Source organism: Elephantulus edwardii, unplaced genomic scaffold (genome assembly GCF_000299155.1).
Source record: "Elephantulus edwardii isolate Elephantulus edwardi_28Jun2011 unplaced genomic scaffold, EleEdw1.0 scaffold00007, whole genome shotgun sequence".
Taxonomy (NCBI): Eukaryota; Metazoa; Chordata; class Mammalia; order Macroscelidea; family Macroscelididae; genus Elephantulus; species Elephantulus edwardii.
Genome location: NW_006399757.1, coordinates 364,887 through 382,373, shown reverse-complemented (window position 1 = coordinate 382,373; position 17,487 = coordinate 364,887). Strand labels below are relative to the sequence as shown.

Genomic DNA, 17,487 nt, shown 5'->3' with positions numbered 1-17,487 from the left:
TTCATTGACTATGCAAAGGCTTTTGACTGTGTGGATCACAACAGGCTATGGCTGACTCTGGGAAGAATGGGAATCCCAGAACATTTGATTGTGCTAATGTGAAACCTATACTTGGACCAAGAGGCAGTCGTCAGGACAGAGCAGGGAGATACTGGATGGTTCAAAATCAAGAAACGGATCCATCAGGGATGCATTTTGTCCCCATACCTTTTCAATCTGTATGCAGAACAGATCTCCGAGATGCTGAGCTGTACAAGGAATGTGGCATCAGGATTGGTGGAAGAAACATCAACAACCTGTGTTATGCAGATGACACAACTCTGCCTGCTGAAACTGAGGAGGACCCGAAGCACTTGCTGCAGAAGGTCAAGGACTACAGTCTTCAATATGGGATTGAAGCTCAACATTAAGAAAACAAAGATTCTCACCACTGGGCCAATTGGCAGCATTAGTATGGATGGTGAAGAGATTGAGAGAGTTAATAGTTTTAGTTTACTTGGTTCCACAGTCAACACTCTTGGTAACAGCAACTAGGAAGCCAGGAGACGAATTGCACTGGCAAAGTCAGCTGAGAGGGACCTCTCAGGAATACTGAAGAGCAATGACATCAGGCTGGATACTAAGGCTACAGTCTTTGCAATTATGTGCTATGCATCAGAGAGTTGGACAGTGAACAGGGATGATAGAAAGAGAACTGATGCCTTTGAGCTGTGGTGCTGGAGAAGAATGTTGAATATAGCATGGACTGCTAGAAGAACAAACAGGTTTGTCCTGGAGAGGCTGAAGCCGGAATGCTCCTTGGAGTCAAGGATTCTGAAGCTTCGTCTGACGTACTTTGGGCCTGTTGCAAGGAGGGACTGGTCTTTGGAGAGGGACATCATGTTTGGGAGAGTGGAAGGATGGTGCAGGAGAGGAAGACCCTCGATGAGATGAATCGATTCTGTGAGTGGAGTGGTGGGGATGAGTGTGTTTGAAACAGCAAGGTTGGCACAGGATAGAATGGTGTTTAGGGCTCTTGTACAGAGAATTGCTATGAGTTGCAAGTGACTCGATGGCACATAACAACAACAACAACAAATACATACTGTGATGCATTTACCATTCTGTTCATGGGGATTTTGACTTCATTCAATCTCTTTCTATTATAAGAACAGTAGTAAACACGTAAGGATAATGCAATTCATAGGGAGCTTCACTTGTAAACAATGGATATACCTTTCTGATGGTTTGAATTCACTGGTGACTCTGAAAGAGAAATATAAGCGGTGTCCTCTTATGTGACTTACAGCCACTGGAGAAACTCACTAAAAGGTCAGTGATGAGTCAGTTCTGACTTGATGACCTCAAGTTGAGTTGTTGTGTGAGGAAATATGTCCTATAGCTCATGCACAGAAGAGTTTTACTAAGGTCTTTAGCAATTACAAAAATTCTTAAATCAACTTCACATTATTATTACTGTTAGGTGCCATCAAGTGGAATACAACTTACAGTGGCTATATGAACAGCTGACCTGAACCCTACCCTGTCCTGTGCCATCCTCCTCATCTCTGACACACTAAAGCCTATTGCTGAAATCACTATGTCAATCCATCTCGTTGGGGGTCTTCCTCTCCTTCGTTGACCCTCCATCTTTCCAAGTGGGTGTCTATTTCCAAGGAACAGCTTTGCTTAACAATATGTCCAAACTATGAAAGATGAAACTTCACTATCTTTGCCTTCAAGGAGCACTCTAACTGCACCTTCTTCAAGATACATTAGATTGGTCTTTTGGCAGTCCATGGGATATTTTTCTTTAACACAACTCAAAGGCATCAATTCTTCTGTCATCCTTATTCATTGCCCAGCTCTCTAAAGTGAACCAAATGACTGAAGACTGTGGCCTGAACAGATGAATCTTAGTCTTCAAACTGCCATCACTGCTCTAATTCCAAACTGTTTTTCAAAGTGGTTGGGCTAATTTAGATACCTATGTACAATATTCATATAACAGCTCCTCTTGTTCCACATAACCCACCAAAATTTAATAGTATCTGATTAAAACAAGTAAGTATGAAATAGTATTTCATTTGTGTTTTAAAATCTGACCTCTACATTGCTAGCACGGTTGAGGATCTTATGTTTATTAAGACTCCATTTTCTTCTCTTATAATACATAGTTGCCCCATAGTGCCTTCTCTTATTAGGTCATGTTGTTGTTGTTGTTATGTGTTGTGACTCATAGCGACCCTTTGTAAAACAGCCCTAAACCCTGCTCTATCCTGAGCCAATCTCATTGTCTCCGACACACTCACTAAGTCAATCCATATCATAAAGCGTCTTCCTCTCTTATGTTGTCCTTTTACCCTCCCAAGCATGACATCCCTCTCCAAGGATTGGTCACACCTTAAAACATGTCCAACACAGGTCAGACGATTCAGAATCCTTGAAGCAAGGATCCAATCCAAGGAGCAGCCTGTGTTCGCCCTCTTTAGGACGAACCTGTTTGTTATCTTAGCAGTCCATGGTATATTCAATACTCTTCCCCAGCACCACAGCTCAAAGAATCAATTCTCCTTCTGTCATCCCTAGTCACTGGCCAGCTCTTTGATGCATAGCAAGTAAGATGATTTTTTATATAATTGCACTACCAATCTAAAGACACAATTCAATTCCTCAGCTACTCTGCAGGAGAAAAACGGGCAAGCTCCATCTGTGTGATTTACTGCCTCTAAAAAAATCCACTGAGTTGATTCTGACTGGAAGGCACGTAACAACCTTCCAGATATTTATTTATTCAAATTTCTTCTCCAGTTTCTAGTTTCTCTCTTTTACATTATTTAAGGTATTCTTTCAATGAAGAGTGTTTACTTTCTATGAAGTCTATTTTCTTAATTATTTCATTTCTGGTTTTGCATTTTTTTCTCTACTAGTTTATTTACAAAACTCAAATACAAGTAAGAACAAATACTTTCAATTTCCCTCACCCCGCCCCATCAAACTGTACAACCCAATGATTAATCCTCCCATTCCCCTGCACATCCACATCCCTCTGCTTCCAGCCTCTCCCACCCCTCCTGGATTCTTATACTCATTGCATTCCTAAGAATCTCATTTAAAAAAACAAACAAACAAAAACCAAAGACAAAACCATGCTCTACGATGTCTACTAGATTTTAATAATTTCTCTTTTTATGTTCAGGTGAAATCTACATAAAATGGAATTTTGGGTGTGGGTGACATGAAGGTTCAAATTAATCAAGGCTCTTTATGGAGGTCTAATTGTTTCAGGAACTTTCATTGAAAATATTTCTCCGATGATCTTTCTACTTCACAAATCTTAGTTCTCACTCCTTTGTTCAGTATTATGTGACTAGTTAATGCTTATTTTACATTATTCTATAACCTATAAGTAGGATCCCACGGTATTGTCCATTTTTTTGTTTTCATATATTGTAAGAGTGCTAGAAAAAGCAATACTCTGGCATAAGACTGTGGATCTTGGATTAAAATCTCACACTATATATAATACCTAGTTTGTAATGGAGTACAGATCTAAATATAAAACCTAATGAGATCTTAGCTTTTAACTTTATAGCTTTTTAGGTATATAGTTAAAAAAACTTTAGAGAAAATCTGTGTGACATACTTAAGGAAAAGATGGCTTAGATATGATGCCAAAAGAATAAAACTTAAAAGAACAAATTAGTGGCCTAACCTCATTCACATAAAAAACCCCCATTCTGTTCTTTAGAAGATATTGCTAATATAATAAAAAGAAAGACTACATAGGATAAAATATTTACAAATCCCTTTGTAGTTGTTGTTGTTGATTGCCTTTGAGTTGAGCACGACTCATAATGACCCTATGAACAAAAGGCCTGAAGCCCCTGTACAACTATCAACATTTGTCAAAGTTCATAGAGTTCCCAGAGGCATGTTGTTTAGAAAGTGGATGCCACTCCTGCTCCCAAACCTGTCATAGAATGTTATTAACTGAATCACCTGCGATGTATAGCACCCTATGTACAGCAGCTCTGAGCCCTTCCCTGTCCTGGGCCGGTCTCACTAATTCTGTCACATCAATCCCTAATGTTTTACCCAGAATATATAAAGAACTCTTATAATATAAAATAATCAAATAAAATATCATTTTTAAATGAGCAATAGATCAGAGTAAGTACTGCATTGAAAATGAAAAATATGTCAAGTATATATATATGTAAAATTCCCATTTTTATTAGACTTTAAGGAAATTAAAACCAGCCTTATATAACACTAAACACTTATATATAAGGATATCTAAAATATTAAAAGACAAAATCACACTGATACATTACTAGTAGAAGTTTAACATGGTACAAAACAATTTGGCAGTTTATGAATAAACAAACAAGCACATATTACCATAAATTAAGGTGTATTTCTACCTGAAGGCATATATTTGAATACATATAGTTAAAGAAAAACTAGAAATAATCTGAATCCAGCAGCAGGTGATATATAAATCATAGTATATCGCTACAATATAATATTACTCAAGAGCTTTGGTCATAGTTGTTCAAAACTGGCAACACTCTAGTGATAACTGTCCATCACTAGAAACAATATTCCAAATTTCTTTTAATTTGAGTGGATAAACAAGTTTTACAGTATATAAAAATGGGCTATTATTTGAAAAATAAGTATGAATATCCTACTCCACAGGGCAGGGTGTTCTGGTGGTCTAAGGATAAGGAGTTAATGCTAGCAACCAAAAGGTATGCAGTTCGCATCCACAAGCTGCTCTGTGTAACTAACCGCCTCTGAAAATCTGCTGGAGGGTCACAGATGGGTCTGTTCTGACTAGATGGTACACAACTTCACATGGATGTACCTCAAAGACATTATGATGTGTAAAAGAAGGGTGTGGGTGTTAGTAAGTGTTGTCAACTACGATGCCTCACTGTGACTCTATGAAAAAGAGATCTGATCCCTGCTCTGTCCTGTGCCATATGCATCATCACCAATATACTTGATCCCACTGTTAGCCACTATATCAATGCATCTTTTAAAGGTCTTCTCTTTCTGATCCTCCATCTTCCACGCATGACATCATGGAATCTTTTTCCAGGGATCAGCCCCTCCTAACAGTATGCCCAAAGTATGTGAGATGAAATTTCACCATCCATGCTTCTAATAAAGCAACCTAGCTGCACCTTCTCCTAAACATATTTGTTTGTTCTTTTGGAAGTCCATGGGATATTCAGTACTCTTCTCCAACACCATAACACTAAGTCATTGGTTCTTTGCTGCCATCCTTACTCACTGGCCAACTTTCAGTAACTGAAAAGACCATATCTTTAATAAGGTGTACTTTAGATTTAAACTAACACCACTGCTCCTTAGTACCTTGGAAAGGCCTTTTACAACAGATTTTCCCAATGCAACACTCTTGACTTCTGATACCAAGGGGCTAACTGTGGATATAAACAAATATATGTATTTGATTATTCTAGTTACTCTAGAATTGCCAAATTCTTTATATTGTCTGAAAGTTGACCAAATTGTTGCCTAGAGTTAAAAGTGACTTCAAGTTCCATGAGGTAACTTTAGGGTGACCAACGAGGCCTATACTTTGACTATCATTGTAATTATTACTTTAGAGTCATTGAAATTGTTGCAGTTACTGTTACAACTCATAGCTGACCTTCCAGTGGGTTTTCAGAGCTGTGAAAAGCATGGTAGGAGATTGCCAACCTTTCTCTCATGGAACAGCTAGTAGATTCTAAAACAGATTTGATTTACTGCATGTAAATTAGTTATTACTAGAACTACTTGTAAATTTAGAAATACAGATCTATAATGATATTATTAGCAAACTATACACTTAAACTATATGTTTTCACACCATGTGGTAAAGAGTTTAACCTTATTTAAAGAGCAATCTGACCTTTGCCCTTGGGTCCTAGAAGATGTTTTCTAAGTCTGTAATACCCATTCCATGTCTCTATTTAGGTAGGTGTTCTGGGTTATACCAGAGTCTTTAACAATGTGATTTATGTCAGGTGCTCTGGTAGTATAGTGGCAAAGAAGATGTGCTGCAAACCCAAAAGCACATGGTTCGAGGCTACCAGGTGCTCTGGGGAAGAAAGACGGGCAATCTCTTCCTGTGTGAATAACTGACTGAAAATCTGACAGTCAGCCATGCATTGGTTTTAACTCTATGGCACAACAATAACATGCATTATGACTTATGCAAGATTAGCCAGGTAGGGAGTCCATCATATACATACATGATAGAGCTATAGAAAAAATGTCTGAACATCAAGGCATAAGGAAGCTTTCCTGGCTGACAATACATATGTTCCATGTGAGTTAATATTGTCTATGACTCCATGCTAAAAGAGAAGCACTGGAAGATCTATTTCAGGAACTTTCCGGGGCTTTGCCTCATGAATGTCTTCTCTTGGCTGATTTCACTCTTTCCCTTTCATGTTTATAAACCGTAATCATAAGCATAACAGTCTTTTTGTGCTTCCCTTTCAGTGAAACTTATCTGCTTGTACTGGAGTCAGAAGTAAAGGAAATTTCAGTAATTTCCAAAATCCATAACTGATGTTTGAGGGCAGTTTTATGTGGTCTTCATAACTCTGTGTACACTATGTACATTTCTGTCTTAACATTTTTTTCTTCATTCCTTGAAGACAACTTAGGGCCACAGTCTCATGAATCAATTCAGTCAACCGGCATAACACAGTTCAGAAATTTCATGCTGCACGTTAAAGCTGGTAAACAGCATCTGAGGTCTTAAGTTTGTGAGTGACCATCTACCATACAAACAGCAGTGTCTAGTCACCTGAGGCAAATGAAAATGAAGAAAACCCAAGCATCACAGAAGGAACTGGAATACAAGAGACTAATATTTCCATGAGCCATGGCCTCTTCTATCTTAAGTCCAGAAAAACTAGATGGTACAGAGTGCACTTGAATCACAGCAGATGAATCTTAACAGGAAAGAAGGTAAGAAAACTGTGGAATGGAATTTCAGATTTACAAAAAGAAAGGGGCCCAACTTACTGTATACATTGAGACTAGAGGTATCCCTGAGACTGCTGGCCTAAGATCCTTGTTAAACTTTGAACAGAAATTATCTTTTCAAATCTCATTTTAACTTTCTAGAAAGTTAATTCAAAACTTGGGGGTTGGGGGAAAACTAATAAAAGAGGGGATAAATAAAGTACACAGCATTGAAACAGATGCAGGAGAGAACTGTATAAAAGGAATATATAATTACGTACTATTCTCATGACAAGAGTCCAGAATAAGAGTTGCATAGTAAAGTGAACTGGTGGTGGTAGTGGGAGAAAGAACTTTTTTCCCAAAGAAAAAGTGAACTAGGGGGAAGTGGAGGGCAGAGTGGAAAATGTGTAATAATTAATGAACGGAAACCCAAAAAGAAATAAATAATAAAAAGATAAGTTTTATTTGGAGAAAAAGAATAATTTTATCCTTGAGAACTATGTTCTTTAAAAAATTATTCACATGAAACTCAAAGACCAATTATATAAAGCATAGATGAAAAGGGGTCATGAGAGAAAAATTAATTAAGGTGTAGAAATTAGAATGAAAATAATGAGAATATGGACACAAACTGAAGAATCAAAGTCAGTGAACATTATTCAAAGATATTATTATTTTACTATAATTCTTTTCAGCAAAGCCCAATAAAATATCTTTTAAAAACAATTCTTGAGGAGCTAGAATTGCAGAAATCAATCACAGTTTTTATCACTCTGAAATTAGTATCATCTAAAATAAACACAAGTTTTTATGAGATCTGAAAAACAACCCATTCCTTGAATAGATCAACATTTAGTTTTTACTAATAAAAATATGATGAAATGTTCTGGAATTAAAAATGTGTTTTCTTGGCTCCATGATCAACAACACTCTTGGTACCAGCACCCATGAAATAAAAGACGAATTACATTGGGAAAGTCTGCTGTCAGAGACCTCTCCGAAGTATTGAAGAGCAACAATGTCATTCTGGATACTAAGGTGTGCCTGATCCAGGCCACAGTCTTTGCAATTACTTGCTATGCATCAGAGAGCTGGACAATGACTAGGGAAGATAGAAGAGTTGATTCCTTTGAGCTGTGGTGCTGGAGAAGAATATCGAATATACCATGGACTGCTAAGAGAACAAATACGTTTGTCCTAGGGAGGGTGAAACCAGGCTGCTCCTTGGAGGTAAGGATTCTGAATCTTCATCTGACCTATTTTGGACATGTTGCAAATTGGGACCAGTCCTTGGAGGGGGACATCATGCTTGGGAAGGTGGAGGGACAGTGTAAGAGAGGAAGACCCTCCATGAGATGGATTAATTTGGTAATGGGGGTGGGTGTGTCAGAGACAGTAAGACTGGCACAGGACAGAGCAGGGTTTAGGGCTGTTGGATATAGGGTCGCTATGAGTTGCAGGCAATTTGATGGTACATAACAACAACAATAACAAAAAATTCAAAGAGTATTTTAAGTTAATATATTAATAAAGAGAAGGTGGTTATTTATGTAGCATTGACATCAAATTCGCTTAGGCCATTCTGACTTTTCTATTTCTATGATGGGTTTTTTGTTCAGTTATGACTAAAAAGAAGTCATGTCAATGTGTATCACCAAGGTACTATTTCCAAAGTCTCAAATGTCTTTAGGGGATGAAATAATAATATTAGCATTTTTCTGCCTTTACATCCATAGAATTCTGTGATGATAGAGATACAGTATGATAGAGATACAGTCCTCTCATACCTTGCAGGGTCTCCCCAAATAATTGAAATACGGAATCAAAAGCTTACAATGAGGTATTGGATTTTGAAGCATTTAGGACAAAAATGAACTCCTCCTTCATGGATCACTACTTCCAATTTCTAATGCTATCATGTTTAGAATTTCTTTCTTTTTTTTTAAATTTAGGTTGTTTATTTTTTCATTTCAATGAACATCTACAGAGATTTTGGGATTCCATTCATTCATTGTTGCACCCTTCTCCCCTCACAAACCCCTCCCCCCTTATTCCTGTATTCCACATAGGCAGTTCCCTGGGCTGCACATATCCACATTATGGACAAATCCTATCTGTACGTTAATACAAGCCTTCACACTGACTCTGTTATGGCTAACACAGTGAGACAGGACAGACCTAAATTTTTAAATATTTGGTTGATTCATGATAGTACTGAAGGAGGAAAAAGTATCACTTTGGAAGAGGTGTAGTGAGCCCCCGTCAGGAGCCTGACTCCTGAGCACCATTACTGCCAGGAGTGCAGAAAGTCCCTCACATTCAAATCAGTATATCAACTGGATGGCATTGTTTTGGAGGCTCTGCTTTAATGCTACATACATTTGAATTAACTTTGAAACAAACTCTTCAAGATAATCATCTTCATTGCCAATATACATCCTTTTAAATAACTGAAAAAGCTTCCATACTTTTCATTTTTAATGTAAGGTTTAATAAAAACCATTCTGATAAGTACACCCATTCTGATGGTCGACAGATTTTTAAACGCTCATGAATTGTTCTCATTCATAATCCAAGGACTGCCTTTATGACTCTTCCCTCACGTTCTCGAGATCATGCTCCTGACAAATTTCATTCTCTCTTCCATTTCCATCTTCATTTATTTTGTGTCATTCAATTCAGTTTAATCTTTAATTTGCTCAGTCTGTGTTCACCAATTGATACTTTATAAATTAACAAATCTGTCACTGATGAAGATGCATGTGAGGGGGAGAAAGTTATGTATAAACAAAGACAGAAGGAGATAACTGTTCCAAGCGAAGTGTAAAAAGAGACCCCCTTCTCCTGGTTGAGAGCCCAAAGAAGTTCAATGAGGAAGGTTAAACGTAAACAGAGCCCTGGAAAGTGAACAAGTTGAATGAGTATAGGAGAAACAGAGGTGGAGGCAGCATTCAAGGTGAAGAAAAGAGGAAGATAAAGGGTTGGGGGAAATCACAGGGATCCTTGTCATCCATAAACACCAAGTCGACGTGCCTAAGCCTAGAACGATACACTGCTCATTGTGCATTTTAGAACTTTCTGTTAGAGAATTATATTTCATTTATAAAATGCAAATGTTTTTAAACTTGGAAAGGTATCTGCTACCTGGAGTTGTTTCTAGAACCTCTCTTTAACACATCAACCCTGTATTTCACTACTGTAACACAGAAGTTTTCAAGCGTGGGCTTTAAGGAGTTTATAGTCTATACTCTAAAATTTAACGGTATTGAGGAATGTGATATATTTCCTTTATATCTAGCATCTAGTTCATGAGTAAATATTATAAAGAGTTGTGGCTGGAAAGAAAGAAAATAACAAGAAAAGATCATTTCTTGTACTATGATAAATAATTAAAACAGAGAAAATGAACTAATAAAAAAGATGACATAATTTAGGCAAAGATTCCTACCCGAAGCCTAATCTCCCCTTGATACTGCCCATCTTCCTGTCTGTACTTAGTGTCACAATTAGCAGTGTTTCTAAACACAGAGAATATTCCTAAAGAAGAGCTGTCAAGTGGGGGGAAATGGCCATTCCATGGAGATTGTTAAGACCTTCAAGTGAATATTTCCCAAGTTTGTTATAATTCTAGATTTTGCCAACCAAAGAATATGACAAACATAATGTAATCATTTTAAAGATAAGGTCAAAATGGAGCCTGTTAACATGCAGATCTCACTAGGATCTGATTTTTAAAATTAACCATTAAAAATATTTTTTTAATTTTTATTTTCAGAATATCTAGCCACTTTAAGCCAGGAGCACATGTAAATACACTTGGTCTCCTTTGGGAATGCTCCACTCATGGGTCTGGCAAAGAATAAGGGTTTTATTTTTTTAAAGTATAAAAAATCTATTTTGATATGTCTACCACATAAATCACATGACTAGATACTGCCATAACTGAAAGATACTGCATTTAGGTTTTTAACTTTTAGAGTTATATTGTGAAAAACTAAGAACATTGTACTAAAAGATTCTATAACATTTAATAATATCACTTATTGATTGCACTATAATGTACAAACATCACATGGTTCTAATGTGCATGTATTCTTACCCCTTTCTTTTGAAACACACAAAGTTTAAAATGTTAGGTGTTAAAAGCATCTATGGTTAAACATCAGCAAGAGAATCAAAGTGCAGAACCTGTGCCTAAAATAAGTGCACCTTTCAGGATTAATTCTTTTTAAGGATTATTTTCAAACTAATATTCAGCACAGAAACACAAAGCTCTAAAGATGCTCTTCAGAGCACAGAACTAGTTAATTAGACAGACAGAATATTTAATTTTACACAGGAGACATGAAGATAGAGATGAGCATTATTTTATTCCGAACAACAAACCTTAAGGAAGTAGTTGTTATTGTTATTGCAGTTGCCAGAGACTCCTTGCATTTCAGTCACAGTGTTCTAAAACAGTTGACAATAAAAATTAAAGACAGCTTTCCCCACCTACCGAGAGCAGCCTGATGACAACAGACACTTTTGAGCATTATGAGAATATTTCTGTAGCTTCTACTATTAGACACTGTCTCTGTTATAGACACAATATAAAGTAAATGAATACTATCAAATTTCACATCATTAAAAGGGCATCCAATAATTTTTATAATCTCTTGTTCATCCAACACAAATTGTTTCCAAGAAGGTACAGCAAACAGTATGAGTCAAATTTAGTGCTACTAAATTTCTAGTACTACTCACATGAAAATCATATTATAGACTTCATAATACCTGTATAAATCATACAGTTCTTATTTCTGTCTTTAATTATCATATAATGATAAACAATAAAAGTGTATATCGATATAATTAGCTGCTTTAAACTGTACTTAGTGGTCAATAATATTGCTCCCAAACAAACCAATATCATGATATGTTATAATATTAATTTTCAGGAATTATAAAGCTATGAAAAATTGAAGTCTATTTTGCAGAGATATTTCAGTTTTTCAAGTAATAACTGATTTTGTCATGAACTATTTCATAAACAGATTTGAAAATGTCATCTATACTACTTTAAAATGTAATAAAAATTTCACTTTAAAAAATTATTTTATAAAGTAATTATATCATTTAAAAAGTGAAACAGTATAATCTGACAGAACGAGCATGTCTGCTTTCTACTTCATATAAGTGATCCTGTATCAGTTCATATTTCATTTCTAGTCTGAACCCATAGAATTTCAAATTATATAATGCTGTATGATTGAAAGACATGTAAATATATTCCACACTCCATAAAACATACATTAGAAATGCCCCATTGCAAAATGTACAACAATGAATTAATGTAAATCCAAAGTCTTTGTAAAATTTCATTAATAAAAAATGAAAAAAACATAAATGTCCCTTTGCACCACTATAAAGTTAAATATTGACAGTTGTAAATTACTATGGAATTATTAAATTTGTCTTAAAAATTAAAAATCTTGTGGAAAAATTTATCACATCCTCAGAATTTCATGAGATAGTGCCGACTGTTTGAGGGGGATAGTCAAATCCTCCTAGGTTACCCTTCAAAATTCTTAGGAAGAAAAAGAAAATAAAAGACAGAATGAAAAAGAGCAATAATTCAATTAAATGTAGCAATTATACCACTAATCAGAGATGCATTAATTTTTTAAAACCTCTTCAAGTTTATACCTTTCTCAAAAAATGATACCATGAATCATAATCTCATTAGCATTACTTTAAAATTCTTCAGATTCATATCTTTTTCTTCTTTATGTGATCCCAGTGTTGTTTTCCAAAATTTACAGTTACTTAAAGTTCTTCTACTTCAGAATGTTTAACATAGGGTGAACAGGAAAATGAAAATAAATTAAAATTAAAGAAACTTTTTATTTATTTAAAAATTAGTTTAAGGATCTGGATGAAGAAAAATTAAATCATTTACAGGTTATCTATAGATTCAAATTTTACTGGAATATGGTTTAAGAGTATTTCCTCAAACATTACAACATATATACTTACGAAGACATGCTAAACAGTTATTACTGCTAAATTGGTTTCAATAGAGAAGCATTGTACTTGGGAATATATTTCTCATATTGCAATGTTTTCCCTAGTCAATTCAAGCAAACAGCTTCATGCTGGATGTGACAAGTTCCAAGTTGGAATCGATCTTGGGTGATATGATAAAAAAAACTGAGGCTATCCATGGTTCATAAGACAAGGGTGATCTAACTTCTGGCTCCAGAAATCAGCTGGATGAACTTGTGCTCTGCCTTTGATTAAATATATTTTTGGCTAGTCCAGGGACTGTTACAGAGGACACAGTGTCAAATAAAAATTTAAGAAATCATAAGGTGATTGCGTAAATTATAGGAAAAGGGTAAGATTTATTACTTATGCTCAAGACTTATTCAAGCACATGTTAAAATATATATATATATATATTCAATCACAAATGAAATTAATTATTCAACGACCAGCATTTGCTATATTATACTGGCTCTTAATGTTTCTTGGATATTTTACTTTTCACTCACAGAGAAAAAACTATATATAGGAATGTAACATTTAAACTAATCAATATCATAATACTTGGTAGGAATAGTATTAAAGCTTTATTATACATGGAAGTGATTTTCATTATTTGTACAGTTTTCATTTCATTTTTCCTATATGCAGAAAAACAATGGTTGGTTTTATTAGGCCTGTTTTTACCTGGATATGTTTGGTGGGGTGAAAAATAAAGAAAACACAAATCAAAGAGAATGCTGAAAGTTATGTACAAAGGAAAAGACTCCTTGACCTTCTTAAGAAAGTGAGGGTTACTATGTGAAATAACATAGAGGCAAGCACTCAATTTCTAAAGCTTGACAGGGAAAAAAACTAAGCCACCGTTAAAATTTTAAATTTTCTTAAAGAAAGTATTTGTTTACTCAATTATTCTTCACTTTAAATACTATACCCTTTTGTCTAAAAATTAATTCAACAAGTATTCTAATGCCCCTATTATTAGGAATATAGAATTTAAAATCTTACAGAATAAAAATACTATTGGAAACCCTGTAAACAGGAAGCCTCATTCCAACGTCTCTTGTGACTCAGTTATCCTGTGTGTGCCTGAACAGAGCTAGACTTATCAGAAGTGTATTAAAAAATGGTACAATGTCTGTGAAGACTCCAGGCTCTTGGGAAACCCTATTATTCCAGTCCTAACTTTGCTAGCATTCTCTGTCTTTAGGGAAAGCCTCAGGAGCTGAGGCTTTTAACAGGGGGGGAAATATCCCTTCTACCTGCTATATAATCATGTAGAAAAGGCACCTTGAAAAGTGTGTGGCATGGAAAATTTACTCACATACCCCTGGAAATGTCTGTAAAGTGACAACTCTGATTTCCTTAGAGAAACAAGTGAACAAAACAAATCCTCAGCAATCTTCCATTTGTTGTGATGTGCTACTAAGCAGAAATTGAGTAGCAACTATTTAGTTCCTATTTATTAAAAAATATTCATTAGAGAAAATTATTATTCACAGGGAGAAAAGCTTTGAACTTCCTGAGTTTAAAACCTTCAGAGAGAAATCAATTCTTCAAAATAATTGGAGAAGTACATGGTATATTATCTAAAAATTTAACTGGAGAAATTAAAACTTTTCTTCCTTCTATCTTGCCCAAACTTATGCCAAATTATATATTGACAAGATTTTAAGACCTAGAAAGAATTTTAGAGGCCCTGGCCCATTTCAGTTCTTTAAACCTGGATGGAATTGAGAACTCCTGGCCCATTCCAGGTTCTTTAAACCCAAGGACCCTCAGAAACACACTACAATGCTTGGCTGCTTCACTTTTCACCACTTGATGTCACCATTCTCCTCTCAAGCTCAGATTCAAAATCTTCCTAGCAGAGTGAGGTATGTGTGACTTTTTAAAAACATACCTGTATAGAATGAGTCAATGGCCCTAAAATGGGCTTGCAGCCAAAGCAAATCAGAGCCTCTGATAAAACACAAAACTCTCGCAGAAAATGGAAACAAATAGCTAACAACGCAAGTTTTTTATAGCTTCAGAATTTAAAATAACATTTTCATATATAATAGTAAACATTCAGAATTTCCTATGAATTCTTAATCAAGTGGAAGGTTATCTCAACTAATTAGTTTTAAGAGACTAACTCATTCATGTAAAAAGATTTTCTAACTCCTGGATAAAAAATAAACATGCCACTTCTGATTTTATACCATAAAAAAATAAAAGAATGCATGCTTTTACCATAATACAAACACATGAATCTTAATACACTTTTAGGTTAAATTACATCAGGTTAAAAATATGTAAAAAATGTTTGAAAGTCTGTTTCTTAATCTCCACTAGGCTCTAGCCATAAACCAAAAAAGTTCTAGAAAGTAACATATTTAGATGAGTAGAGGTTCAGCATATGGAACTGCACGGTGCTTATGAAAGTTTGTATAGAGAAGAGTATTTGTTTTACTTGAATATTTATTATGTTTATGAAGTATGAAATACTACAACTAAATTGTTGATGGATCTTTTGACATGCCAATAAGAAACATGTGCACATTTAAACATGTTTATAATAAAACATGTTGTTCCATTACATCCGTATATACTTGGCATTCACATTAGAAATAAACCAGCATCTGTATTGCATTACAACACACACGGGTTCCAGAGAGTCGTTTACACTTGGGGGTTAGCTTCTATTCATTTACTTGATCTTCTACAGAAAGCAGGATGCAAAATTATTCCAATATGGATCTATGCTACAGAACATGTGCTGGGGGAAACTCTTTGTTCTGTATTATGTTAGCACAAATCACAGTAAGCAGATCCAAAGAACTTTCTCTTCCTGGGGGAAAAACCCCTCTGGAAATAGTTAGCAGTCTTCAGTGCTTTTACACACATGGTTGCGCATGTGTGTGTGTGAATGTATATGTATGGTTTTTAACTTAAAATTTGCACTGTTTTTAAGAATATAGCATTGCCTACTTGGAGATAATTTGAAAGAAATATAAGGGGAAAATAGTAAGTATTTCTAGCACAAATAGACAACTGTTAGCTAGTCTTTGTTTTTATGTTATGTGTGTATACATGTGTCTGAATTTTCTTATATTAGCATGGGGGGGTGGTGAAGATTAATTCCAAAGTCTTTCTACTGTAAATAGGATACTATTATTGGATTCTTGTTTCTATCAAACACAAATAATACTACTTTTCCATGGAGGTGAACTTTTGATGAGAACCTACGAAGAATCTGCCAGAGGTATCAAAACGCAGTCAGAAGAATGTCCTCAAGTTCTCCTTACCTCATCATCATCAGCGTCATACTGCGCATAGTGCTGCTCAAGCAGCTCTCTTTGGCGCCTCTCTTGTTCCAAGGTCTGACTTATCAACTGGGCAACTTCACTCACTTGTCCTGGTTTTTCCCGCCCAATAACAAACCTGTAGGAAGGTTAAAGAATAGTAAGATCATTAGACTCACTAGGAAATGAGTACTCAGAAGAGTAAGTATGAGTCTGTTATCTCAGCAGGGTGCCTCAAGCCTCAATAAAATAGCATCTTCACCTATGCACTTTCTATGAGAAGTCTGGGTAGAAGAAACGGTTAACTGAACAATTAAGAGTAATTTTTGTGTGTGTGCTTTATTTTTTTCGCCACTGGTTTATTTACCCAATTATGAAATGGGCAAAAGATACGGAAAGAATTTTCACAGAGGAAGATATTTGAATGGCAAACAGACACATGAAGAAATGCTCCAAATCACAGGCAATAAGAGATGCAAATCAAAACCAAAATGAGGTACCATCTTACTCCAATAAGAGTGGCAAAAATAACAGGGCAACAAGTAATAGTTGTTGGAGAGGATGTGGTGAGAAAGGAACTCTTAAACATTGTTGGTGGGATTGTAAAATGGTGCAACCATTCTGGAAGGCAGTTTAGCGCTTCCTCAAAAAGCTGAACATAGAAGTTCCATATGATGCAGCTATTCCACTACTTGGAATATACCCTGAGAATATGAGAACTGAGGCACAAAGTGAGAATTGTACACCAGTGTTCATAGCAGCATTACTCACAATTGCTAGAACATAGAAACAGCCCAAATGTCCAACCACAAATGAATGCATTCAGAAATTATGGTACATTCACATAATGGAATACTATGCAGCATGCAGGAGCAAAACTTTGTAAATTTTTACCTAACTTGGGAAGGACTGGAGAGTATTATGCAGAGTGAATTAAGTAAGTCCCACAAGGATAAATATTGTATAAAACTGTTATTGTAGAATGAGTATAAGGATCCAGAAAGGTGGGAGAGGCTGGAAGCAGAGGGATGTGGATGTGCAGGGGGAAAAGGGGATTAATCATTGGGTTGTACAATTTAATGGGTTGGGGGGAGGTGAGGGAAACTGAAAGAATTTGTTCAAATTTGTGCGCCTGATACAGGCCATGGTCTTTGCAATTGCTTGTTATGCATCAGAGAGTTGGACAATGACTAGG

General features: G+C 35.6%; 1 protein-coding gene across 1 annotated transcript in view; it reads right to left on the bottom strand.

Moving 5' to 3' along the window:
• Nucleotides 1–17,487, bottom strand: part of PPP1R9A (protein phosphatase 1, regulatory subunit 9A) — a 347,596-nt gene that overhangs the window by 91,998 nt on the left and 238,111 nt on the right. Inside the window, 1 exon segment of the mRNA XM_006880217.1 lies at nt 16,296–16,431. Within this exon segment, the coding sequence (XP_006880279.1) occupies nt 16,296–16,431 (136 nt within the window).